Here is a 27,465-nt window from a genome sequence, read left to right on the forward strand (position 1 = left end):
GCTTTTTCCATGAGATCCTTTGCCTTAGATCGTGCCTTGGCCATGTCTGAGTCCTCAGGGCTGTGGTCTTCGTTCTGGGACGTTGTGAAATGTTTGTGTTACAACTCCTGAACTCTGTGTGTTCTTTTTTCTGCCTGTTTCCTCATGTGGCCTCTTCATTTGAGCAAACATTTGGGGCAAGAACAGTGTCAGAAGTGCGTTATCTTAAGGTATTTTTAGGTAGGTTTGAAGGTTTTCCCCACAGCATTTAAGGCTGTTTATCACATGGTGTTCAGCCTCTTATTGTCCAAATTATTGACATTGAGTTGGGAATGGTTTGAGTTTGGATTGGTTTGGGGAAAATTAACTTGGGAAAGATGAGCTATTCTGTAGGGAAAGGATATTATTATTATCATTATTAATATTAATAATTTCATTTCTTTATTTATTTTAAATGGATTGATGACAGTTTCTATTTGTAGTTATCATTAACAAACTTATTATTGCTTATATTTCTCCTGAAAATCCAAGCATTGATTTGTCATGTTGCTTGGGATAAACTGAGATTTCCACACCTGGTGACTATAAATAAATGATAGAAAACAGGACCTAACAAAGCACAAACTGGGTTAGAAAATGAACCTGGCATTTAAATTGGTTGTTTAATGAGTAGTGAGCTATGACAGGGAACGCAGTGTTTATTTTATTGCCATTACAAGGTGTCGGCTCTTGCAGTGAGGAGCCCAAATGAGTGAGATTCCCTGTCTGGATTAAAATTCCCGGCCTGACTGTGCCTTTGGCTGCTGTTTTGTACCCGAGATATTCTGTTTTCACTGGTGTAAGACCAGCAGTCGTGTGTTTGTGCCCCCTCCAAGGCAGGGTTGTGCAGTGGAACCACCTTGGTTTGGAAAGTGGTGAAAAGAAATAAATTGGAATATGCAAACCCAACTGGATGAGGCAGCACAGTTGGTGGCTATCGAGTGGTTTTGGCAAGGCCTTAATTCAACAAACATTTCCTGATAAAATTACACTCAGCTATTTTACCAAAGGCTCTAAATGTGCTTGGGCACAGGGAAATAATCCCACGCCTAAATCCACGTGCAGGGGCTGCTGAGGAGGGGTGAGCAGGGCAGGGAATTGTGTTCCCCTTTGGATTTTTGCTGATACTTTCTCCAGATATCTCTGTTGGCATTTTCAGCTCTACCTGATGAAGTTCTGGGAATGGCACAGGGGCAGAGCAGGGAGCAGAGCTTTCCAAGCTCCCACATGGTCAGTGTGGAAATTGGTGCCTTCCCAACCATCCAGGCTGTGTTTGTGTCCCTGGGGTCAGAGCCTGGGGACCAGGGACCAGCTCCTTTTCCCAGGCACTGGAGAAGTGCTGGGAGCACTGGGGAAGAGGCTGCTCCAAGCAGAGTTAATATGAATAAAGTGCTGCAGGCTCTGAGCAAGCCAATGGGAGATAAAGAAAATGGATGTCAAGTGATGTGCATCTTCTAATCCTGGAAGAAATCCCTGCAGGAAAAACGAGCCTGTGGCTTTCCTCACCAACACAGGCTGCTGGATAATCCAGGAGCAGATTTCACACTGTCTCCAAACATTCCCCATCATGGTGGAACTGGATGGTGATTTACCAGACAGTGTTTGAATTAAAGTGGCTTTCTCCTGAAGAGGATAAACACCTTTGTGTACAAGTTGGAGTCTCCTGGTTTTCGTGCCTGAAAGCCCTCCACAGGTATTGAGGAAATCTTGGATCTGGAATGAGCTGGTGGAGCAGCGAGAAGGGAGGGAGAGAATAAACAGAATTTATTTATCAAAAGCCCTGAGTGCCTGCAGTGTGAACTTCTGGGATATGTGTCAGTTGTGAGAAGTGTCTAAATAGGGATTTAAGAAATGAGTTTTGGGAAGCATTGGAGGGTTCTGCATGGTCTGACTTGAGAGTGATGACTGGAATAACTTTATTCCCAGAGATGTTGCTGGCCTGGATGGCAACAGGCAGATAAAGAGGTGGTTTATATTGAATATTTGCAGATGAAAGGCAACCAAACTCCCTCCATTCTAAGAATAAGTTGGATATGTGGGTAATGTTTGAGTATTTGTCCTCCACCCATTGCACAAAATGCCTTTTTTCTGGAGAAGTTGTGATTGATGCTCTCATGTGGGAGAAGCTTCCAGAAGTGGCTTTCTACATCTCCAGTTTGCCAGGGAAGTTGGTTGTGTTCGGGGCCACAGAGCACCTGCCAGTGGTTTCTCAGCACAGCAATGGCTGCAGGAGGATCACCTTCCAGAAAAAAACAATGTATCATTCAGATGCATTTGTGAGGAAATGCAGCTGTTCCTGCAGCTTTTCCAACAAAAACTAGAGGATGCTTATAAAGGGAGACAAAAATCTTGACCCTTCTCTCTGCCCAGTTTTCAGACCCATCACTCTGATGTGCTTCAGCGTTTCGTGTCCCGGGGTCTGGGGGAGATGGGAAATGTGAGATGCAGTTTCCTTGGGATGTGAGCAGGGAGAGAGTGGCAGCTCCAGGAGTGTCCCTCACTGCACCTCCTCATTGGACACGGATCCCATGTGCTGCTGGACTCATCCCCTCCCACGCTGGAGGCCACAGATGAATTTCACTGCTGGGTTTTCATGGGAAGTGCCCCAGGTCTCCAAAATCCATCTGTTCAGGGACACCGGCGTTCATTAATGCTCCCACTCTGGCTGCCTTGCAAGGCAGCTGGAAATTTGTTTTTGCTCTTTATTTAACTATGCTGATAAGAGCTTAGGGAATGCATTTATCCAAATTTGTGCAAGGAGCTGGAATGGAGAAATATTTGTTGGTAAAACACCCTACTTGGCAGTGGTGCATTGCAAACATTAATGGAGCTGTTTGAATAAGGGAGTTTACAAACCTCTGTTTGAAAATCATTTACTCCCTGACTGTGATACTGCCTTCACAAGTGGTCTGGTTCTTGCTTTTTTTTTTTTTTAAAACCCAGATGGTTAAATATTTGTTAATGCAGTTCAATTTTATCCCAGCTCTTTCTGTGTTTACCTTTCCTCTCCGGAGCAGTTAAGTGGGAGATAACGGGAATCCCATTCAGTTCCTTGGGTTGCTGCAATATCTGAAGAGCTGAACTTCCAGAGGAGGAGTGGGAGGGCAACAATAAATGAAATTTAAGATGTATTTACTGTTCTGACACAGTTTCAGGCTGCAGTAAAAGCCCAGGGGGTTCTAGGAGATGTAGAGACTGTGCACAGTTCTGGGATTGGCAGCTTTGGTCCATAAAGTGCAGCAGGTATTCAGGAAATTTCTCTCCTGGGTTCTTTGCTTTCACTTCTAATGTGGCCAAATTCCTCATGAAAAAATGGGGTTTGGGATAGAAATTCCTCATGAAAAAATGGGGTTTGGAATAGAAATTCCTGATGAGAAAAATGGGGTTTGGAATAGAAATTCCTGATGAGGAAAATTGGAATAGAAATTCCTGATGAGAAAAATGGGGTTTGGGATAGAAATTCCTCATGAAAAAATGGGGTTTGGAATAGAAATTCCTGATGAGAAAAATGGGGTTTGGAATAGAAATTCCTGATGAGGAAAATTGGAATAGAAATTCCTGATGAGAAAAATGGGGTTTGGAATAGAAATTCCTCATGAAAAAATGGGGTTTGGGATAGAAATTCCTCATGAAAAAATGGGTTTGGGATAGAAATTCCTCATGAAAAAATGGGTTTGGGATAGAAATTCCTCATGAAAAAAAAAGGGCTTTGGGATAGAAATTCCTCATGAAAAAAAAAGGGCTTTGGGATAGAAATTCCTCATGAAAAAATGGGTTTGAGATAGAAATTCCTAATGAGAAAAATGGGGTTTGGGATAGAAATTCCTAATGAGAAAATGGGGTGTGGGATAGAAATTCCTTAGGGAAAAAATGGGCTTGGAATAGAAATTCCTCATGGAAAAAATGGGATTGGGATAGAAATTCCTCATGAAAAAGTGAGGTTGGGAATAGTTTGTGTTCCTGGGTTGACTCCTCCTTCCAGTAGTAGATTCTCTTTACCTCTGAGAGCGGCTACACTTGGATTTTTCAACAATACTTGAAATAATGGGAACAACTTTAGTGCCTTGCAAGAAGAAATTGTGTAACTGAACCATCAGTAGCTTTTTTTTTAAATTTTTATTTTTTTGGTTGAATTTATTCATAAAAACATCCTTTTCCAGCATTCTGTTTAGATGCAGTAGGAACCCTATATTTAAGTATTTATGTAAAATACGAGTTAAAATCTTGCCTTGCAATCAAGCAAACAAGGCCTAGTTGGGAATTTCAAAGGAAAAGCCGAATTTTGAGTGAACTTATGTAATTTCATTTGCATATTAATGTCAGCTTAAATTAGTATGAACAGAGGAAAAAAAAGGAAAAAAAAAAAAGAGTATTAAAACAATACGAAGCCCTGAGCAGCTGCTCGAGTGCCATTTTTATCCACAGCTCCCTCGTTTTTCCCTAAACTCCAAAAGCACAAAAGAAGTTGATTTACACTGTAAATTCAGGCCGAGCAAAATCCAATTGGAGCTCACTCCAGCTCCGTTTTGATGTCAGATTCAAAAGCTCCTGCAAATTCATTTTATCTCCTCCGCTCGCCCATCTCCCGCTCGTAAATCCTGTTGAAGGAGAATAAAAATGAGCGGGGCCTGATGGGAATTTCATGTGTGAAGTTCAAAGGAGTTTTGCACATCAGAGCCAACGTCAATCAGGGTGAGATGTGGGGAGGCAGGCGGGGAGCGCCGAGCTCCGTGGGGACCAGATCAAAGTGGGAGTCGCGGCTCTGTTTGCTCCCGCGGGATGCGCCTTCCATCCCTTCTTCATTAAAGGGAATCCAGGAGGAAGAGAGCGAGGCAGGGGGATGGGGGTGAAGGAAACAGTGTTAGAAGGGAATCTCAATGGCTTTTATTGCCTTTAAAACCATGAAAAAAAACCAACAAAAAACCCCAAAATTAGATCTTTATAATTTTGGTGTGGGGTTTTTAATGAGGGTTTTCGAAGTGTTGTCACCTGGAATATTTTGGGTGAAATCTTAAGAGGTTTTTATCCACTTTGTAGTTGTGTTTCTGGCAAAAGTGAGAGACACTGGTGAAAATCAAGGAAAGGACTGGTAAAAATGAAGGGAGATAGTGGTAAGAATTTAGGGGGACACAGGTTAAAATGAAGGGAAACTTGGGTTAAAAATCAAGGAAGACACAGGTAAAAATGAAGGGAAACTTGGGTTGAAAATTAAGGGAGACACTTCAAAAAATCAAGGGAAACGGGTTAAAAATCAGGGGAGACACAGGTAAAAATGAAGGGAAACTTGGGTTAAAAATCAAGGAAGGCACAGGTAAAAATGAAGGGAAATTTGGGTTAAAAATCAGGGGAGACAGGTAAAAAATTAGGGAGAACTGCAAAAAATTAAGGGAGATGCTGGTAAAAATTAAGGGAGGCACTGGTAAAAATTAAGAGAGATACAGGTAAAAATGAAGAGAGGCATTGGTTAAAATTTAGGGAGACAGTTAAGAATTAAGGAAAACACAGGTAAAAATTAAGGAAAGCACTGGTAAAAATTAGGGGAAACACTGGTAAAAATTAAGGTAAAAATTAAGGGAGACACAAGTAAGAATTAATTGAGACAGCAGTAAAAATGTAATGAATGAACTGGTAAAAATTAATGGAGACATTGGTAAAAATTTAAGGAGACACTGGTAAAAATTGTCCCCTCTGTGCAGAGAAAAGGTGCTGAACAATGCTTCATCTATTAAAATACAAATATTTTTGATGTTTTAACTTCTTCCAAAGTGAGTGATGGGAAGGGCTGTGCAGTTTGAAACTTGAGTGGAAAATGTGTGAGGTATAAACACGGCAGGGAAAACCAGGATTTACAGCTAAGAATACAAACATTGGTTGGAAAGGCCACTTAGAAGTGCTGGGGCTTTGGTTTTAATTGTGGCTTTAATGAGAAAGATGCTGAAATATATTAATAATGCATTCTGAATTAAACTTAGAAGCACGTGGAAAATTCTCCAGTGTCATTAAAATGATGACAAATATTGCAGTGTAGATTTGCCACAGTTCCTGGTCCTGATTTTCATTTGTGATGGGAGCTGCTCTCTTCTCCAGGTCCTTGTGCCATGGAACCAAAACCACTGCACTGCAAGGTGCAAAAAGTCAATTTTAAGGCAAAATCAATCTCTGAAAAGAGATTTGAGACAGACATCCCACCTAGCCCAGTTTGGGGCAGCCCTTGCTCAAGGCTGGCAGGTCTGGTCTTTAATTTATGGGATTTAAAACAGTTCTTCATCTTTTATTTATACATTTTTTCCCATTAACTGTATTTCCTTTTTGCTGTAGGAAGGAGGGATGGGATTGGGCTGCAGGAATTTTTTTGTTTCCTTCCTCAGCTCCGCTGCAGATTATTTAGGCATCCACAAATTCATCTTCCTGGTGGGTAACAGTGGCTTCCTGAGAAGAGCTGAGGCCTTGGATGATTTTTGGAGCATGTTGAAGCATTTTAATGCAGTAAATGAATAATGTTGGTCGCTAACAAGGCATCCTGTTGCCATCACTAATAGATTTTGATGGGAGCTCTGGGACAATCCGTTTACATCCTGAAAAGTCATTATTTTTCACTGTGGGGTTGTTCTTCAGCCTTGCTCGGAAATATTTCTTTAGGATGGAGATGTTTAATGTGCAGTTTTTTGGGTTTGCCCCAAGATAAACATGAATTTTTGTGGAAACCCATCCGTTATCAATCAATCTTAGGCTGGAGATTCTTCAGCCAACAAAAAATCAACAAGACTTTTGCTCTCTTGGAAAGAGCTGTGATTTTTTTTTTGAAGTGGTTACATTTTAAGGGCGATAAGAAAAGCCACAGCTCTTCATCCAAGAGCTGCATTCCTGGGAAATGTCTTTTCCTCGACAGAGAGGGCTTGGGAGGGTCTCTGGGAGGAGGTTGCCAATAATGTCAACAAACAGCTCCAGGAGAGGGGATGAGCCCGTGCAGAGCTCCAGCTTTGGCTGCTTTGGGTCTGTCAGAGCATCCCAACCTGATCTTCCAGCCTGGGGCTGACCTCGAGGACAGACAGGAGACCTTGGTGTCCATCTGTCCATCCCCTTCTCGTCCTGGCTGTGCAGAGCGAGGAGATCACAGGGATGAGGGGACAAGCACGTGCAGTGACAGGACAAGGATGGCTTTAAGGCAAAGAGGGCAGGGTTAGGTGGGAAATTGGGAAGAAATTCCTCCCTGGGAAGGTGGGCAGGCCCTGGCAGAGGTGCCCAGAGCAGCTGGGGCTGCCCCTGGATCTCTGGAAGTGCCCAAGGCCAGGCTGGACAGGGCTTGGAGCAGCCTGGGACAGTGGAAGGTGTTGGGGTGCAATGGGTTGAGTTTTAAGGTCCCTTCCAGCCCTTCTTGGATTCCATAATCATCTTTTCATGCATCTTTTTCTTGTTTTTCCAGATTTGATGGGAATTTCAACACCAATGTCTTATTATGAATAGTTATTTACACTGAAACATTAAAAAGTTGTTTACAATGTAAATATATTAATTAATAAATAATGTCTGATTGCTGATCCTCTTGTTGTCCTTCCACATTTGATGAGAATTTAAACTCTGTGTTATTATAAATAATTATTTACACCACAACATTAAAAAGCTTTGTTTCCATTGCAAATATAAGTTTAATAAATAATGTTTGATTGCTGATCCTGTTGTTGTCTTTCCAGATTCGATGGGAATTTCAACACCAACGTTTCCAGAACCATCAGCTGTGACAGACTCTCAACCACTGTCAACAGTAGAGCCTTCAATCCTGGACGTGACTTAAATTCTGGTGAGCAGCACAGTTCTACTTTGGGGTTTTTTTCCTTCTGTTGTAAGGGTTTTTCTCCCATTAGACTCGAACATTTCCTTGGCACAGAGAATTTGCATTGATTGCCATAGCAACAAGCTTTTATTTCTCCTTGCAAGTGTCACACTGCTCTTAATTTGAGATTTCATGATTGAAAGCTGATACCTAAAGTAATGCCCTTGGTCTAAGTACTTTATAAAAAAGTCATGAAGGTTTTATTCCAGCCTACCGTGGATAATTTTGTTGTGGTTTCTACACTTTTTATTTCTTCCTTTTTTTATTTTTTTATTTTTTTCTAAGGTTTTCTCCTTCCTGGGCCTGTCTGCTTTGGCATCAGCAGTGCCAGGGTCCACACAGGGAAGTTTCTCTGATCTTCTTAGCTGAGTTCAGCTCATGTGAGGCTGCCTTTGCAGTGATAGGCAAAAATTACCAAATGTGAGGGCATCCTTAAATATTTCCTGTCTTTATCTTGTCAGGGCATTTTCTCCACACGTTTAAGGGCTTTGAGATATGCTTAGAATCAAAATGCACACAACTGATCCCTGAAAAATTCAGCTTTTGGGCCTCTGGTGCAGCAAGGTTTTCTTTTTTTTTTGCATCCTAATCAGGGTGGATTAATACAGGGATTTCAGTTGGGTTTAGCCAGACTTTGGTCTGGCTGTTCCATCTGACTTTTCAACTTTTTATGGTGCTCAGTGTCGTAAATTAGAGAACATTAATAGACTTTGGTTGTGGATTTCATTTTGGGGAGGTGTTGTTTGTTCATTCTTTTGGGGGAATAATGCAGATTTGGGATTTATTTTATTTTCACTTTCAGAGGTCTTTTGGAATAAGATGCTGATTTATTTTATTAACTTGACTGATGAAATGGCAGCCCTGCCATTCCACCCTCACCATCTCGCAACAAACAGGGGGAAAGAACCCCACATTTTTATAAACTCCTTTATTGTTTCTCTTCTTACAGTTTTGCTTTCCGGATTTCTAATGAAATATAAAAATGAGCAGTCCCCGTAGATCCTTTTCCATCCCATCCATTGTATCCCACATCTTGGATGCAGGTGCTGGCCAGGCTGATTTCCTGACACTCCATGATTTGTGTGGTGTTTTCCATCCTAAAGCCAGGCACTCTTTATTCACTCACTGTGATTTGCTGAGCTTCGTTTTACTCATCTCTTTATTAAAAAAAACAAAAAACAAAAAACAAACCCAAACAACTCATTAAAATAATGTTTAAATCACATGCAGTTGTTAATTAATCAGAATAATTTTTGAAGGCAAGTTTAGAGTCACTGTTGTAAGAGCAAAGCGTGGAATGAATCACTTCATGGTTTTTAATTAAATTAAATAAAAATCTTTTTCTACTGCAGAAGTTGGAGGTTAAAAAAGTATTCAAGAAATAATCCTTACTTTTGAGTGATGGAAAGCAAATAAATTGCAGTTTCTTGTAAACATAATTTAAATTTCTGGTTTGAATTCTCAGAGAAATAAAGGTTCCTGCTGTCCTGGCTCAGCAGTGAGGCTCAAGTGCCTCCTCTTCCCTTGCCTCTGGCTTGAAAGATTCCTGATGAAAGGAGAACCTTCAAAACATGGCATTGGCAGGAAAGGGCAGCAGGAGAGGAGAGGGAATTGAGGGAGAGTAAGAACAAGGGTTTATTGACAGTAGAGTCTCCTCTGGCTCTCCTGGTACAGAAACAGCCTTGGGGGGAGGCTGTGATTGGGTTTTGATTAGGGAGGAAATGTCTGTAAGAGAGAATTGGGATGGAAAGAGTGGATTGAGGCAGGAAAACAGGATGGAAATGGTTAATTTGAGAAACAAAAGTTGGTACTGGGCACACACCTAGTGAAGAGAGAAGTTTTGTGTAGGTGAGGTCCAAGGAATGTCCTTGGTCCTTGTTGTGTTTGAAAGTCTGGGAGATCAATCACAGGTGGGGTTGGGTTGGAAGGACCTCAAATCCCATCTCATCCCAGCCCAGCCATGGCAGGGACAGCTCCCACTGTCCCAGGCTGCTCCAAACCCATCCAGCCTGGCCTTGGGCACTGCCAGGGATCCAGGGGCAGCCACAGCTGGGATTGGTGACAGTTCCACCTTCCCATCCCTGCTCCTCATCTCAGCCCCAGGAGCTGCAGCCCCAGTGACCCCTGGGGACACTCAGGAGGGTCAGCAGGGCCCTGCTGCTGTGGGGCTGGACCATGGCCGGAGTGGTGTGGGGCTGCAGGAGCTCTGGGATAAACTGGGATAAATTGGGATAAACTGGGATAAACTGGGTGTGGGGAGCCTTTGGGTGCTGTGTTGGTGCTGTCTGTAGCACTTGGTGATGGAGCCATGGGCTGGGACCTCCAGAGAATCCCTGTGTGTCCAAAGGAATTCCTGGGCTGGGACAAAACTTGCCTTGGGATAGAAATGGAGTGGGGAGCGGTTTTGGTTAGAAGGATGAAGGGTTCTCGGTGCCCTGGTATCCCCCCAGCTGGGGAGATGCTGTCACCTCATAAATGGGGTTTTAAAGCACTAATTAGTGTAGCTGTGTCTTAAAACTTTGCATTTTCTCTAGGACCACTTCCTTAGAGGGTACATTCAGGGCACAGCCCTTGGTGTGCACAGGAGCCAATTTTCAATGACTCCATCAACACTCACATTAAACTAAAACCACCTCTGAAAGAAGACAGGGTTCAAATACAAAAAAAAACCTCCCCATATCCCATAATTTTCTTTTCTTCTCTCATAAGTGTCCTCATGCAGAGCTGGGGAGGGATATCTGTTGCACCTTGGGTTTAGGCTCTACCTTTGCCTCACTTATTTTTATGATTTAAAAATACATTTTTATTGTGTTTGGTACATCTGGGTGTTCTCGTCGTCGTCTTCCTGAATGAGTTTTTCATTTCATTCTGAATGTAAAAGGCAAAATTCCCATGAGTGTCGTCCCTTTTCCCACAGGAGTTCTGCAGTTTAAATAATCCTGCCTATAAAAAGCTCCTGGCAAAACATAAATTTCAGCTCTGCTCTGCTCGACCTCGAGCTCAGCTCTGGAAATGTTAATCTTGGCCCAGAGTAAAAAGTGGGATCAGAGTGGTGAAGTTGGAGGTGTTGGAAAGGAACGGAATTTGCACCGCAGGCTCCGGCAAAGGCACAGGAACAGAGCCTGGGAGAGCCCTCAGGGACAGCAACCCCAAATTCCACCCTGAGCACGGTGTTAAAAAGGGTGAGGGAGCTCATGAAACTTTGAAATCAGTTTTTTCCAGTATTATTTGAATTATTTTTTCATTAAAATAAACATTAATCTGAGGGGAAGGAGAAAGAAATAGATGTGTCTCTTCTCAGCTTTAAAATAATATCACTTTTACCACTGTTTTTCTCTTGATATTAGGTGGCTTTTAAAATGTTTTTTAGTGTCTTGAAAAGATTTTGTTTTATCTTGCTTGGAGTTTTGCATCTGGATTACTTTTAGCCATTACTACAAAATAGATAAGGAGAAAGTCTTTATTCTCCAGATGGAGACACAGGCTTTGGGCAGTTAGATGAAGAGATCTGTCCTCAGCACTCTGAATAGTCCTTTATTTATTAAATCTTCCCCAGAGCCAGTGCATTATGTTATCAGATTCCTTGAGAGGGTTTTGGTTTTTTTTGCCTTTTGAATAAACAGGGAGCCAGTAAATCTTTCTCCTTCTCATCCTTCAAAGTGCTGAAATGTCTGTTCCACGTCAGGCAGCTTTGGCAGAGTGCTCCTCCCCAGAAATATGCAGAGATGGCACCAAACTGCCCAATAAATTTGGTCTGTTTTATTCGAGGTGTTGATCATTTCAAATCTTAGAATCATAAAATATCTGGAGTTGGAAGGGATCAAGTCCAGAATGTGGAATGTTCCTTAAATTGCTGTATTTTAAACTGCTTTTGGGCTGAGTTAAAGTGCTTGGGAGGTATTTGAGCAGAAGAGTTCCTCCTTCCAAATCCTTTTAACAGAGGAATCTGGTCCCATTCCTTAAAATTAAAAGGTTTTTTTACTTCTTTTCCCTTCAGAGTCCTAAGGATTGAGCAGGGCTCTGTCCTGGCTCATGCCACCAGCAGAATGTTAATTGTGGCTGAACTGCAGAGCTTTTATTCCTGATGACAACACAGGAGCTGGAATTGGGTTTGACTTGGGAAATCCTGGATCAGATCTGTCTGCAGAGTTAGAGGATGTCTTCACTTGTACAATAAACACATTTCTTTGTGCTGTTTCTTCACCATGAGGGTTTTTAATGGAGAGACTTGTCAGAGGAGAACTGAAAATTAAACTTCCCTGGTTTTTGTGGGATGAGATCCGAGGTTGGCAGCTCAGCAAATGTAATGCTAAAAAGGAGGGCTGTAAGAAACCCTTTTATAACGAGCAATTATGTTCAGTAGTTCCTTTTTTCTTTCCCCTGACTGTTTGTGCTGTTCTTTGAAGATTAATTAGTTAATGATTTGGCTGTGCTTTGAAGATGTAAAGTGGTATCTAGAAGAGCTAAGTGTTATCATATCACATTCCCTTTGAAGTTTTATAAACTCTATCACACAGGGCTTTCTTCCTAAAAGTCCTTTTTGCCTTGTGAGATATTTATAATTAGAGAGAATGATCATTTCAAATGCTGTCATGTTAATGGTTTCCAACTTTTCCAGTCTGCAGCCGGATTTGGGGTCAGATATTGCTGCAGGGGAAGTGGAGGGGACAGAAGTTTTGGAGTGACTTGGCAATGCCACCTCACAGGCAGTTGATTATTCCCAGTCTGCATCCAGAATTAAGGGATCAGCTTTTTATTTGATGGAATAACCTGTCCAGGGACTGGCTTTGCTGGGAGGAGGAGGAGGTGGGAATAAACTACAGGCACGAAAAAGTTTGGGGTAAATGAGGTTTAGGCTAAAATAAAAATCATCTACTGTGTGTCCTGGCAAGGAGCAAGAATTGAGGAAATATCTGCAGGGCATTCTTACGGCTTGAGTGGATGGAAAATGTGTTTAAAGAGAAAAAGTCTGGATTTTTCAGCCATGGCTTATCTGCAGGGAGATTGTCTGCTGTGGTCATAGGAAAAAGAAAAAAAATGGGGGAAAAAAAGCAGAGTTAGGATAAAATTGGTGATCTCTGGGGAAGGAGGAAACATGAGCACAACTGTGTGAAAAGAAAGAACAGCAGAGCTTGAGTTTCAAAACCAATTGTTGTAGGAGGAAAATGAACGCTTTTAAATCTACATACTCTCGTGGGGAAATAAATACAGCTCGTGGCCTTGCAGGAATGAGAAGTTTATCTTTAATATAGCAAGGATTAAAAAAGCCAAAGCCTTTAAATTATAAACTCCTTTATTGTAATGTTGTTGGTAAAATGAGACTGGACAAGTTATTTCATCCAGGCTTTAACTGAGTGTTCACATGTCAACTTTGAAATGACGTTTTTCAAATTCTGTAACTCAAAACAAAAACTTCAGCAGCAGAAATTCAGCTTCTTTATACAAAACAACTTCGCTCCCAGAACGAAGAATTTTGGGTAGCTGGGTATAAAAAGAAGGATTTAAATGATTTATAGTCTCACAGCCCTTCTGCCTGCAGGAGGAAGCAGCAGTTCAGAGAAAAAATTGATTTTGAAGGGGAATGATGAATCTCTGGTAGTCCTTGGTCCATCAAGGCAGGGAATTGTTCTCATTTCTGCACAGAACTCAGCAGTCCCAGCCCAGCATCCCAGTGGGATTTGTAGGCACTGTGGGAAGTGTAAAATACTGTGGCAAAGAGGAGTGGGGAAAGCCCAGGACAGTGGTTTTTGCAGGGTAATTACACTGAGCTGGATGTGGAGAGAACATCGTGGCCACAGCCAGTCTGGAAACCTGAGTAAGTGCTAAAGTGTGGAGGATGTGGGACTCAGACCATCCTTGGTGTGGCTGTTCGGGTGTAGAGTGTCTGGCTAAGGTTTGAATGTGCCCTGCAGTCCTTTCTAACCCAAATATTGGAATATTTGATAATGAAGGAGACGCAGGAGATGAAACTGGTCTGTGTTCAGTGCCAGCCCTGAGCAAATGCTGAAGGGAAATGCTGAGCAAAAGGTGAAATCAGAGCCCCCCTCTGCCAGTTCTTTTTGACAACATGAAAGGAGAAATGGCAAAGATATATTTTCTTTTTTTTTTTTTTTCCCTGCATTTTAAGCTGGTGTGATCCACTTTATTTGCTAGGTGAAAACTAAAGATTTCAAATATCTTGTGGAAAATAATCCTGTTCCTGCTGTGGTGCTGAGGGGGTTTGTGCCTCCCATGCTAATGATTTCCCATTCCCTCTCTCCTGGGAGCATTTCCCTTTTGCTTTAAAGGACTCAGATCAGTGAGATCAGTGGTGGGGCAGAGCTGGTGATTCCATGAATGAAAATCCTGAGTCTCTCCAGGCTGGAGGGAGAGCAGATGATGTCCATGGGGCATTCCCACTGCCCTAGGAGGCTGAAATCCCAACACTAATGGCATCTGTTCCTTCCCTGTGCCCATGGGATCTGTTCCCTTCCCCCTGTGCCCATGGGACATCTGTTCATTTCCCTGGCAACAGGTTGGTTATGAAGCTGTGAGCACCAAACCTGTTTAATATTTTGGAGTTATTCCACCAAAAACCTCAGGTTTTTTTAACATGGAGGCTTTTCCCTTTATGGAAGGGATGGTGACAGTGTATTTATTATTACATGGAGATCTAAGGGTGTATATCTATTATATAAAATTGCTTTAATCTCTTCCTTCCTCACTCTGGCCTTGCCTTCCTGGGACCTGGGTCTGATTCAGAGATTCAGGAACTGTCATCACACATTAAACAAAATCTGTCCAATCCATTGCTGAGTTTCCAAAAGACTTGAACTGTTTGCAAATCAGTTTTACCAGTGAGTTTTACCTGTCCTGAGCAGAGCAGTTTGTGTTTCATGTTGGGCTCTGATTGTTCTTCTCCAAACTCCACGAGAGAGGCCCTGAGTAACAAAACCTCCTGGTCTGGGCTGCCTTTGTAACTCTGCTTGGTTTTCCCTTTCCACCCTGCAGTCCTTGCTGATAACCTGAAGTCTAACCCAGGAATTAAGTGGCAATATTTCAGCTCAGAAGAAGGGATTTTCACCGTGTTCCCAGCCCACAAGTTCCGGTGCAAAGGCAGCTACGAACACCGCAGCAGGTAGGATTTGCCTCCTTCCAATTTCCTGGGAAAAGCATTAATTCCTCAAGCCCTGATTTCATTCAGTGTTGTCCTTTGCCAAGCTGACAACATTCATGAGTAACTTCTAATGGAGTCCCTTGGGTTTTCTTAGGGTCGTTTTTAAAGCACCACTTTTCACTTCTAAGAAACTCAACTGAAATTCCAAACAGGTTCCTCACCTCTCCCAAATCAAATCAGCTGTAAACAGCAGTGACTTGGAAGTTGTGGGTCAGCCTGCAGGCAAAATCTGACTTACATTTGACTCATAGTTGACCCCTGTTAATAAAGCAGTGAACACACACTCTGCAGATTTGGCAGGTGCATCACTTTGGGGAGGGAGAGGAAGGATGAGAGACTGGGAAGGGCACGTGGGTAAGAACATTTTTCCCCAGGTTCAGGTGGGACGTCATGGATGGTAGGGAAGCAGCAGTGCAAATTTCCTTCCACTAAAATAAACAAAATAAAAATAAAGCATCAGCTGGGGGCAGGGTTTGCTGCACAGGGATTTCTGTTCTCTAGACATGAAGCCAAGAATTTGAGGTCCAGTATCTTTCCCTGCTTTTTCTGTCAGTCCCATGGGATTGATGAAGGTTCAAAGGTGGGGAGGTGCAGTGGCTTTAATATCTCTGGTCACACATTAATTAATTGTACCGGTTAATCACATCCAGGAGCTTTTTGGGGGCACTAAGGAGAGTTTGGTTTCCTGTCAGGGTTGAGCAATCCAAAGTTCACTGATGGTATCTTTGGTGTGTCATCAAAGCACAAAGTTCTGAGCTTGGCTGGGTTTTCTGGGCCTTGGAAGGGTGTGGTCTGAAGAGGTGAGAGCTGGGGGTGCCCCAGTCCTGCCCAGAACTTGGCCACTGAAACCAAATCAGTGATTTTATCCAAATCTCTTAGTCTGGGACATAGTTTCTCTATGCCTAAATAAGGGGTATCTTTTTGGTAATATTTACTTCAGAGGGTAGTTTGGGTGAATTAATTAGTTAATGCTTCAGTGCTTTGAAGATCAAAGGCCCAGTTTCAGTTTCAGGTATTAATCCAGGGTAGAGCTGCAGGCTGTTTTACAGCTGAGAACTGATTTGTGCCAGTTGTTTACTGCAGTGCCTTGTCTCAAATCTTCTGCATTTCCTTTCCTCTTAATAAGATTTCTCCGTCTGCCTTTGATATAATAAAATTTAGATCCCAGAACTCTCATTTGACTGTAACTGGTCTTGTGTCTGGACCAAAGAGGAAAGAGAATCTTGCCATTTTATTTTAATCCTTCCTCCGTGCTGAGGATCTTCCTAATTTATTCCAGGTTGAAACCTTGACATGAGAGCTTGTGAACTCTTTCACAAATCTCTCAATATTGAGCTGGATCTGAAAACACTTCCCTGAAAACAAGTTTTTTGGTGTTAGCACAGCCCCATGGCAGCACTGAGAGTCCTCCCTGTTGTTCACTCACTTTGGGATGTAAAACTGGGCAGATCCAAGGGCTTGTGGAGCATGACTTGGCTGAGAGTCATCCCAGGGCAGCCTGCCTTGGCCAGGAGCCTTCTTACAGCAACCCAAACACCCTGGGCTGATCAACTCCCTGCTGCTGCACAGGTTTTTACTTGTCATGGCCCTGGCACATCCCTATTGTTGCACTCAGTTCACGTGTGGGTGAAGTTCCCAGCAGGCAGGATTTACCAGGAGGCATTTCTCACTTCATTCAAACCTTGGTGTGAACTGCTGCACTGATCCCAAACCAAGCAACAAGCTTTATTTCTGAAAGCTCTTGCTGTGACAGAGAGAAGAACCTGGTTTAAATTAAAAAATTCAGAAAGTGAGAGGCATTTCTGCACGTTCAGATTCTCAGCTGGCCTTTCCTGATGCAAGTTTTCTTAATGGGAAAAAAAATCCCTGGTATAATTCATTGTTTCTTCCTGGTTGTTTGCTTGGGTGTTTTAATTCCTGCCTGTTTCCACTTGGGAGCATTTCAGTGGATGACAGGGTGCCTGATGAATGATGGTGCTTTGGCTTTTGTCCCTCCTCAGGCCCGTCTACGTCTCGACCGTTCGCCCTCAGTCCAAGCACATCGTGGTCATCGTGGACCACGGGGCCTCTGTGTCAGAGACACAGCTCCAGATTGCCAAGGATGCTGCCCAGGTCATCCTCAGCTCCATCGATGAGCACGACAAGGTGAGGTTTCTCCAGGCAAGGAGCAGCTTTCCCTGGGATTTTGGTTCTCACCCAAAGCGCTGTTTTCAGCCCACGGACTCCTGCGGATCTGGGAGCTGCCTCCGAGGGGTGACAGAGCCTTGAACTCACTCTTGGAACTTTTCTGCCTCAGGGGAGACATTTGGGGATCTGCAGGCTGGGAAAACATGAAATCCCACTGATCTAAGGCAAAATCTTGTACCTGAGCAATCTTTAAAGGCTTATCCATCTCAGCAGATATTTCAGTGATGGTCAACAGGAGGAAGAACCACGCTCTAAACATGACTCCTTCTCTCACCCTAGACTGCTTTGAGCAGCTCATTTCACCTCTGAACCTCTCTTTTTATCTTATGAAAGTGGAAATTATTTATTCTCCTGCAGTACTGGGGTGAGCTGAAGCATAATTAGTGTTTGGAAGATTCACAGATAATTATGGTGGCAGCAAAGGGCTGAGAAATCTGGGTTTGATTTCTTCCTGTGTCATTTGACAGTGAAAAAGTTGCTTAACCTGTAATTTTTTCAGTAGAGACAACCAGAAACCCATAAGATGCTTCTGTAAGAAGTCTCCATTTTGGTCTTAACTTTTAGTAACTCTCTACTGGTGAGACCTTTATCAGTCCCTCTGCTTGGGTTTTCTTTTGTGAGTAGGAAGAGTTTCAGTTAAATTGAAGAAAACAGATGATAATCTTTTGCCTTAAGTATTCTCATGAATAGTATGAGAAAACCACTTGTAACTTTGTGCTTTTGTAGAGATTTAATGTGGTAAAGCAATCTTACAGTTCAGCAGGATTAATAGCACTTAAATTTAAGTGTCAGAAGGATTGGTGTTAGAATAGAGAATACATTTAAGATACCTATTCCTTGGTCAGTAGCTCAGTGGGTACAGAACCTCTTACACAGGTATCTAATTACTGCTTAATTCTGTGATTGTCTTGCCTCAGTCTTGCTCCCTAATGAAGTTTGTCACTCAGTTAATGAGCCTGCTTTGTTAGATGTCATTAAGGCATAGTGGTAGCACTTGCATTAACTTATTTACAGGAGAAGCTGATGTCAGAGTTGTCTTGCTTTGACTGAAACGTTAAAACAACAAAAAGCTTTGCAGGGAGGGGTCCTTAGAGGGGTTATTTTTTTTTCATTTCTCTGGGTTCTCCAGGCTTTCCTGAAAATGCTCTCTGCTGATTTCCCTGTCAGTTCTCACCCAGGCTCTGCCCAGAGCAGTGCATTACCCATTGTGAGGGAGCAGAGTGACTCCTCTGAGAACCAAATACCAAAATCTCTTTTCCTCAAACTCCCCACAATCCCTTTGAAATTCAACAGATTTATGCCTGAAGCATTTCTTTCCCAACAATCCACTTTGGGACCCACGGGATCTGCTCAGCTGGCTTCTCCCTGTGTGGTGTGTCTGGGTGTGCAGAGACCCCTCCAGGGGAGGAGATCCCATGGAATCTCTCTCTTTCCCGGCAGATCTCGGTGCTGACGGTGGCGGACGCGGTGCGGACGTGCTCCCTGGACCAGTGCTACAAGACCTTCCTGTCCCCTGCCACCAGCGAGACCAAGAGGAAGATGTCCACCTTTGTCAGCAGCATCAAGGCCTCTGACAGCTCCACACAGCACGCCCTGGGATTCCAAAAAGCTTTCCAGCTCCTCCGGAACACCAACAACGGCACCAGGCTCCAAGGAAGTAAGCCAGCCTCTTGTGCAAGCCTGCTTATTTCAGCCAATGTTTTCTTATTTCACATTCTCACTTTGGTAGAGGCCAAGGGAGTGGAGTGTGTTGAATATTAACAAAATTGTGCTCTGTCCCCTGTATTTTTGTTTTAGGGAGCGTTTCCTTGGGCTGCAATCCGCGTGAGGGATTGTTGGATGTGTCCTTTCCCTTCTCACTTGTGTCACTTGCTGCCTTGCCTTTCTTTTGAACTGAAAGAGGAAAATGCAGGATTGATCTGTGTGATAGCTGAGTTATTTCCCCAGTCTGTATGGGGGGGCTTTTCCAGGAAAATGGCAGCTTCTGCAGGTTCATTTAATGATTGCTGGTTCATTTGCATATGGATGATGTGCCTTATTGGAATCCTGGGGAAGCAGCCCTTGCTTCCCAGGGAAATGGCTCTTTTGAGAATGCCAATTATGGGTGATGTTTTGTGGAACACAAAGGTGTCCTGGCTAAATCTTCCTTCACCTCAGAGCACCCTCCCCGAACTCTGGGTGCTCATTATGAACTTTATCCCTCCCCTTCCCAAGATTTGGGTTTTTTCTGGGTGTTTTTTGTAATGAGGATGTGGTGAAAGACATGGAAGAGATGGATGTGAAATTGAGGAAGCTGTGGAAGGCGAATTCTGCGCTCTGAGTGCTCCTCAGATTTGAGTAACAGCAGCGGTGCCGTGGCAGGGTGGAGGGAACAGCCCCTCTCCATGGGGATACTCGGATTATGTAACACAATTCCCACAGCCTGGCCCTGTGCCTGCTCCAGGGAGAGCAGATCCTTCAGTGTCCCAGAGAGCTCAGAGGCTGAGCGGGACCAGAGAGAGAGGACAAGTCCAGGAATTGAAGTGCTTTGGAAAGAATGAGGAAATACCCTCGCATTCCACGTGACTTTCCTTGGATTTATGGGATGGTGCTTTTGCTACCAAAGGTTCAGCCCATTCCTGAGCTTCAGGCCACTGGCACAGGGAGCCTTTGTGTGACTGGACAAAGGATGAGGTTGGCAAGGGCAGGATTTTACCATCCTCTGGCAAAATGATGATGGGGAGCAACTCCAGCACATGCAAAATAAACAGTGCAGCTGGCTGGGATGAATTTGTCATCAGGAGTTATTCCAAGAACATCAGCTGAGGAGTCTTTGAGCATCCTCCTGCATATTCCCCATTCCTGGAAGTGTCCAAGGCCAGCTTGGACAGGGCTTGGAGCAATCTGGGATAGTGGGAGGTGTCCCTGCCCATGGCAGGGGTGGGATGAGATGGGCTTTAAGGTCCCTCCCAACCCAAACCGTTCCAGGATTCTATGATTTTGTGTTTGGCAATGTTTTCTACTAGCATCTGAAGTTTTGGCATATTCATACTTTACTAGGTTTCATATGAAATAACCCTTTTGGGGCACAAGCACAGAAAGTTAAAATGCAAATGTTTGGATTTAGGTTTTCTCTACATGTGGAAGATTGTGAAGATCTAAAGCGTTTATAACGAATTTCAGAATTCCTGGTGTGAGACACAATAGGTTTGAGAAGAGGATGTTTATAAAACATGTCTCATTTTCTTGTGAATAATCTTTTCATCTTTTTTTAAAAAAAACAAACAAACCCACAAAAAAAAAAAAACCTCCTTCATTTCACTGTTAATTTTCTAACATCCTGTTCCCTGAGAACAATGTGTGGGTGTGTCAGGGAAGCTGTTGAGATACAGCCTCAATCCCAAATTCACACTGGCAAAGCCAGAAGGGAACTGCTGATGTGAGATGGGAGAACTGTGCTGTTAATCTGGATTTTCTGCTTCAGTTCCTACTGCAGTCCTGCTCAGCAGATCCCAAAAGGTGACAAAATGCTCCAAAAGCTGCTTGCTCTGGTCCCTGATGCAGATTTAGGACTGGCTCTTGTCAGTGCATCCAGGCTGCAGCACCATGCCTGGCTGCAGATAGAATATCCCTGCTGTAGCCTTGGAAACACAGCAACAATTGTCCTTAAACTTCACCCAAAGCTGCTTTAATACCTGGATTTGCTTTTTTTCCTACTTTTAGCCCTTACAAAAAACTAAGGTAGAAATTCCCCCAAATTAACAGCACTTCCTGTTTGTGTCAAATTCTGGTCAAGTCATGAGGACAAAATGTGCAAGTCAAAGCATTGATACCTATTTAATAAACCAGTACAGCAAATCCACCAAAAATCCAGGTGAAATAAGAAAGTTGGGACGTGGCCACGTCAGCCCAGCGCTCTGGATTTACTCTGTGTTCATTATAAACACAAACCACTCTCAATCCTGAGATAAATGTGATGGGGCAGGCTGGAGAGTAAGCACAGGACTGTGAATTGTTGTGTTCAAAGGCTTTGGGGCAGGACTTCGGCCAGGAACATCCTCAGCCTGAAAAACATGTTCCAGGGAAAGTGTCAGGGGCCAGGTGACGTTCCCAAGCTTTCTGCTCTGCCCTGCTCCATGGGAAGGCATCCTGTGCAGCTCCCTGCCTTAGGATTGCAGGATGGAAGCAGAACAGAGGGGCAGGAGATGAAAAGTGCAGGTTTTTACCTTGTGGAGCCTTTTCCATGGAATTGGAGCAGCTGCTCCAGGTGCTGGATCTGTGTGTTCCTGCCTGGAGGCAGCCAAGCTCCTCAGCCTGGAGGTGAGAAGGATCCAGGGAGGCCTGAGTGCCAGGAGAGCTGGGGAGGGATTTGGGACAAGGGATGGAGGGACAGGACACAGGGAATGGCTCCCAGTGCCAGAGGAAGAGTTAGATGGGATATTGGGGAGGAGTTGTTCCCTGGGAAGGTCGGCAGGCCCTGGGATAGAATTCCCAGAGCAGCTGTGGCTCCCCCTAGATCCCTGGAAGTGTCCAAGGCCAGGCTGGACAGGGCTTGGAGCAGCCTGGGACAGTGGAAGGTGGGACTGGATGGGGTTTAAGTTCCTTTCCAACCCAAACCATTCCATGGCTCCAGAGGCAGAAGGTGCCTGTGGGGTTTGCTCAGGAGAAGAAGCCCCAGTGCTCCCGGGTGGCCGACAGGCACCAAACCAAACAGGAGTTTGCTGAGTGCCAAGAGTGCAGTTTGAACACCAGAGGCTGGAATCCACGTGGCTGCAGTGTGTTTGTCTCCTGGAGATGCTGGGGATCCCTGGATGAAGCTGCTGTGAGCAGATTTCAGGGCTCTCACCCGAATTCAAACCTTTGTGCTGTGTCTGTGATTGTGTTTCAGATACCGACATGGTCATCATTTATCTCTCGGCCGGGATCACATCAAAAGATTCCTCAGAAGATGATAAAAAAGCCACTCTGCGTGTCATCAACGAAGAAAACAGCTTCCTCAATAACTCAGTGATGATCCTCACTTATGCCCTCATGAATGGTGAGAGATGGTTGTGATTTCCAGGCCATAAAATTCCCTTTCCTGGCACAGCTCGTTTATCAAGCTCATTCCAGGCTAATTCCAGGCCTTACTGGGAGCAGTTTGTTCATGGATTTTGGCACATTTAAGCAGAAGCTGCATCCAGATGTTGTCACTTTGGTGTTTATAACTGTGCCACTCTATCCTTTTGTATCCCAGTGCAGCTGCAGGGATATAAAATATTGTGGCCTGGATTGTCCAGACTGAGTTAAATTTATTAATAATTGCAGTTGAAAACCTTCCTGAGGGGCAGCAAACTGGGACTAAATGTGACTCCATCAGCCAGGGAGGGTGAATGGGAGATCAGACCAAATCTGAAATGCTTTGATAACCTGGAAACCAACCCAGGAGTGAAGTTAAACATGAAGATCACCCCCTCATTTTCCAAAAAAACCCCATTTTTGGCACGAAGGCAGTTTGTTGTATTACTGAAAATAGCCAAGGAAGTGAATGCTTAACCTAATGTATGATTTGGTTGTAAATTTAAATACTCCCTTGAGACTGGGGCGGGCAAAAGGTTTTGATTTGTGTGCAGGAGTTGAAGCTGGGACTTGAGTGAAGTGTGAAACTGGAATGATTCAGCTGGAGAACAAAGCCTGTTATCTCCCAGGGCAGAGGATTCGCTCCTGCTCCTGCCTGTGGGCGAGCCACCGGTGGAGAACAAAGAGCTGTCCTGTGGATTTATGGGGCACACAGCTCTCTGTTCCAGGGGCTTTGTTTCAAGTGGGGATGTGAACAGCATGGCCAATTTTTGCACTGTGCAACAGTAGGAGAGAGGCAGTCTCATTAAATTTGGTGTTAGGTAATTAATTTTCTTCAAACCAATCTTTAAGCACTTAAATAAGAATATAGAATTTTCAGTACAGAGTAGGGCTCGTTCCCTTGGAGCAGGATGCAGGAGTCTGGATGGAAATGAAGCTTGTTTTGTCTGTTTTGCTCATGTTTTGTGCCCCTGCTGCGTGGCAGAGGGGGTGACAGGGCTGAAGGAGCTGGCCTTCCTGCGGGACCTGGCCGAGCAGAACTCGGCCAAGTACGGCGTGCCCGACCGCAGCGCCCTCCCCGTCACCAAGGGCAGCATGATGGTCCTCAACCAGCTCAGCAACCTGGAGACCACCGTGGGCAGGTTCTACACAAACCTGCCCAACAGGATGATCGATGAGGCCGTGTTCAGCCTGCCCTTCTCGGATGAGATGGGGGATGGTGAGTGCTGACCTTGGATTCGGCTGTGAAACCATCGGAGATCAGCTTCTCTTGGCTTTCACGTCCCCAAATATACTCTAATGTCCTGCAAGATTTTGGTTTTTGTCTATACCATTGTCATCTGCAGAAGGTTTGGTTGTGAAAGAAGTGGTGACAAGATATGGAGTCGACAGATTTAGTTTGGATTCTTGTGGTGAAATTTGTTCCTATGTATGAGTTCATACACAACATCCATAATTTAATCTGTGGAGAGGAATTCTTTGTACTGCAGGGAAATAGGTTGGAATGGCATCCATGGCAGCCCTGTGTAAGAGCAGGATAAAAGCAGCCTGGCAAATGGCACAAGGAGAGATTGTTAATTATTGTTAATTATTGTCCCAAGCTGGCCACTCTCAGCCTTTCTTTGGCTTCAGCACACCTGGACTGTTCTGAGACCCAAACTGAATTTAAAGCTGTTCCTGAGCAAATCTGAGTCTGAGCTTTTGTTCCTTCCTGCATTCCCTCCCTCGGTGATTAAACTCAGTTACTGCTCTCTCCCAAAGCCATATCCAGTGGAAAATGTGAGTAGCAAAGGATTGGGAATGGTGCAATAGAGAGCTTTGTCTTAGGTGGATTTCAGAGTATTTCATTGTACATGCAAATGAATTTGATCTTGGGGTGAGGGAAGAGCTGCTGAGTTTCCCAACAGTGGTGGAGAAAATAGGAGCAAGAAGATGTTGCAGAATTCTCACCTCAGGGATGAGATAAATCCCAAACTGTTGGGTAATTATGGATATGATTCCCAGCACAGTGGCAATACTGGGGTTTAGTTTAGCAGAGATTTAATACTCTGATTATGCATTAGATGAGTAACAACTCATCCCAACTGCTGCTTTACAAAGACAAAGTAATTTCCTTCCTCTCCCATCCTATTTTTTAATGGTCCTACATTCTGTTAAAGGAATTCTGTTGGCTTTCCACACAAATTAATTTTTTATCTATAAGGAACCCACTTGGAGACTGACAGCCCCCCAAACATCAATGGTGACCATTGATACCACCAATACTTCAGGTGACCAAAAGAAACCCAGATGAATTTATTAGGAGAGTGGCTGACAGCAGCCAGACACAATAGAATCTCTGCTGAGCTTCCCTGGCCCTATTCCAGCATAGAACAAAAATAAAATGTAACTGTGTAACATCTCAAAATGCTCTGCTTCCTCTCAAAATCATTAACCAGATGATATTTCTGATGGTTTTATGGTGTTTCTCTTCCTCCAAGGCCTGATAATGACTGTCAGCAAACCCTGTTACTTTGGGAACCTCCTGCTGGGGATTGTTGGAGTAGATGTCAATCTTGCCTATATCTTGGAAGATGTCACCTATTACCAGGACTCCTTGGGATCCTACACCTTCCTCATCGATAATAAAGGTAATTTGGGCTCAGATCATCTCCTCTAGTCCCACCAATTCTGAATTCTCACATCTCTGAGCAGTCTCTAAGTAATGAATGATAATATTCATTAAAACTTTAATCACGTGTTGTTGGTTAGTTTTGCCTGGATGTTGCTGGAGATTTTAGGTGGATTCCTGGCTTGAAACTCCTATCCTGGAGTTCTGGTTTGGAATCTCTTGCTGTGGGGATTTCCTACACCTGTGACATCTAAGGTTTTCTGGGAAAGACAGAAAACTGATGTTAATGTGTGTTTCCAGCTCTTTACCTCGGATCCAGCTTGTTTTATTGCTGATTTTTTCGAGCTGCTTTTCATTTGCAACCCCTTTGATGATTGTTTGGTCACTGCCGTCTTCGCCAAAATAATTTGTAATTATACATATTCTTTTTTCCCCCTAAAATATCTATCCTAGGCTCAGTTTTGTAATGCATTCCATGTTTGGGATTTTGTTTGTTTTTTAGGGTACACTCTGATGCACCCCTCCCTGACCAGGCCCTACCTGCTGTCTGAGCCTCCTCTCCACACAGACATCATCCACTACGAGAACATCCCCAAGTTTGAGCTGGTGCGCCAGAACATCCTCAGGTGAGGAATGGGATGCAACTCCCAAATGAGCAGCACTGGGAGCATTTCTAGAGGAATTTTAAGAGTATAGAAGGTAAAAATCCTTTTCTTACAATATCTGGATGCTTGGATGGATTTTTTTTCCCCCCTTAACAATTCTGGTTTGATTTTTCCTCCAACTTTTTTCAATTGTCATTTGTTCCGTAGTGTTTCCCAGCTGATCTGGGGAATATTCCTTCTAATCTCTCTCTTCCCACTCAGGAAGATTTCCCACTATTTGTTCTGAGCTTTTTTTTATCCTTTGCCTAATCTGAGAATTTTTAAGATTAAAAAGTGCATTTTCAGCACACACACACGCTTTCCTTCACCAAGCACAAATAACATTCCTTCAATTCTTACGATAATTATATAAACACACAATAGAAGGATTTTGCTGAAGCCCTAACAGTTTTGCTCAGTGTTTAATAAAATGCTGGATGTTTTATCTGCCACTGCAGCATTCCCTTGGGCAGCCAGATCATCACAGTTCCTGTGAACTCCTCGCTGTCCTGGCACGTCAACAAGCTGAGGGAGATTGGGAAAGAAGCCTACAACGTCAGCTATGCCTGGAAAATGGTGAGGAAAACAAGTGTGGGAATTCATGGCTCTGCTACTGTCCATCCTTCAGTTTGGGAATATCTAATCACTAATCTCAACCCAGGGATTAAAATGGAATCTGAGGTTAAACATAATCCAGGTGAATTCACTGATGCCAGCAATAATTGGTTGCTTTGTGCCAACAAACTCAAGAAGGTACTCATGAATCATTTCACAGTATGAAGTTAAATCCAACCTAAAGGATTAAGCTGAGCAGTTTTAAGAGATTAAATCTGTCATTGTTTAACAGAATTTCACACAGGAAGATGTCTGGAGCTGATTTTTTAAGATTGTAATGCTGCATTTAATACCAAACTCCCTTTGCAGAGCAGCTGGGACACTCCAAGGTTTGCTGGTCTGGTGTAATTTAGAGTTCTTAAAATACCAAACCAGTAAAATATGTGGCACATGCAGCAAACAATTAAGAGTGAAAATAATAAAATCTTGCATTTGAGAGTTAACTTGTCTGTACTCTCCATAAAGGTAACAGTGTGTGTCCAGCAGCTGGAAACCTCTCCTCTGTTAATGACAAAAAATATCCATGAAACAGTGTTAGAATTAGAAATTATTGCTAATTGAGCAACAAAATTAAAATTTTGTTTGGTTTTCAGGACTACAGTATTTTTATTTTCTGTGTTAACTGTGGGAAAGTGTTTTTTGTAGAACTCAGTGGCTCTGACACACAGAAATTCTGTTTGGTTCTGTCTGGTGCAGGTGCAGGACACGTCCTTCATCCTGTGTGTGGTGGTGATCCAGCCAGAAATTCCTGTGAAGCAGCTGAAGAACCTCAACACTGTCCCCAGCAGCAAACTGCTCTACCACAGACTGGACCTGCTGGGCCAGCCCAACGCCTGCCTGCACTTCAAGCAGCTGGCCACGCTGGGTGAGGGCCTCTGCCAGCCTGTCCTGGCCACCTGAGGGACACAGGAGCATCCAGCTTGGGAAAAACCTCCAGGGTCCAGCCCCAGCTGTGCCCAATCCCCACCTTGTCCCCAGCCCACAGCCCTGAGTGCCACCTCCAGGAATTCCTTGGGCACCTCCAGGGATGGGCACTGCAAACCTCCCTGGGCAGTTCCAGTGCCTGAGCTCCCTTTCCATGGGGAAATTCCTGCTGATGTCCAACCTGAGCTCCCCTGGCACTGTCACACCTCCTGTGTGTTTCTGTAAAGTGTGGCAGCACAAAGGAAAGCTCTCCTCACAAAACATGGGAAGCACTCTTCCCTTGAGAAGCTTTTATTCCCAAGGCAGATTTTGTGATCAGCTTTTACCTTCTCACAGCTCTCCTTGGTCACAGTGACCTGCTCAGTGCTGAGCTCTTCCACAGAATCACAGCCTGAGCTGGATCCCACAGGGATCATGGAGTGTAGGGCCCAGCCAGGGATTG

At 43.8% G+C, this 27,465-nt stretch overlaps 1 protein-coding gene across 1 annotated transcript in view; it reads left to right on the top strand.

The window, feature by feature from the left end:
- CACHD1 (cache domain containing 1) overlaps positions 1-27,465 on the top strand; it is an 84,973-nt gene that overhangs the window by 38,896 nt on the left and 18,612 nt on the right. The window contains exons 4-13 of the mRNA XM_005521310.3: positions 7,710-7,816; positions 14,840-14,966; positions 17,006-17,150; positions 18,633-18,849; positions 22,060-22,209; positions 23,215-23,448; positions 24,710-24,859; positions 25,343-25,466; positions 25,943-26,060; positions 26,796-26,964. Coding sequence (XP_005521367.2) covers positions 7,710-7,816; positions 14,840-14,966; positions 17,006-17,150; positions 18,633-18,849; positions 22,060-22,209; positions 23,215-23,448; positions 24,710-24,859; positions 25,343-25,466; positions 25,943-26,060; positions 26,796-26,964 — 1,541 coding nt within the window. The remainder of the gene's footprint in view (positions 1-7,709; positions 7,817-14,839; positions 14,967-17,005; positions 17,151-18,632; positions 18,850-22,059; positions 22,210-23,214; positions 23,449-24,709; positions 24,860-25,342; positions 25,467-25,942; positions 26,061-26,795; positions 26,965-27,465) is intronic.

This window comes from Pseudopodoces humilis, chromosome 10, assembly GCF_049639895.1.
Source record: "Pseudopodoces humilis isolate 2021_Gansu_Grassland_sample_001 chromosome 10, ASM4963989v1, whole genome shotgun sequence".
Classification (NCBI taxonomy): domain Eukaryota; kingdom Metazoa; phylum Chordata; class Aves; order Passeriformes; family Paridae; genus Pseudopodoces; species Pseudopodoces humilis.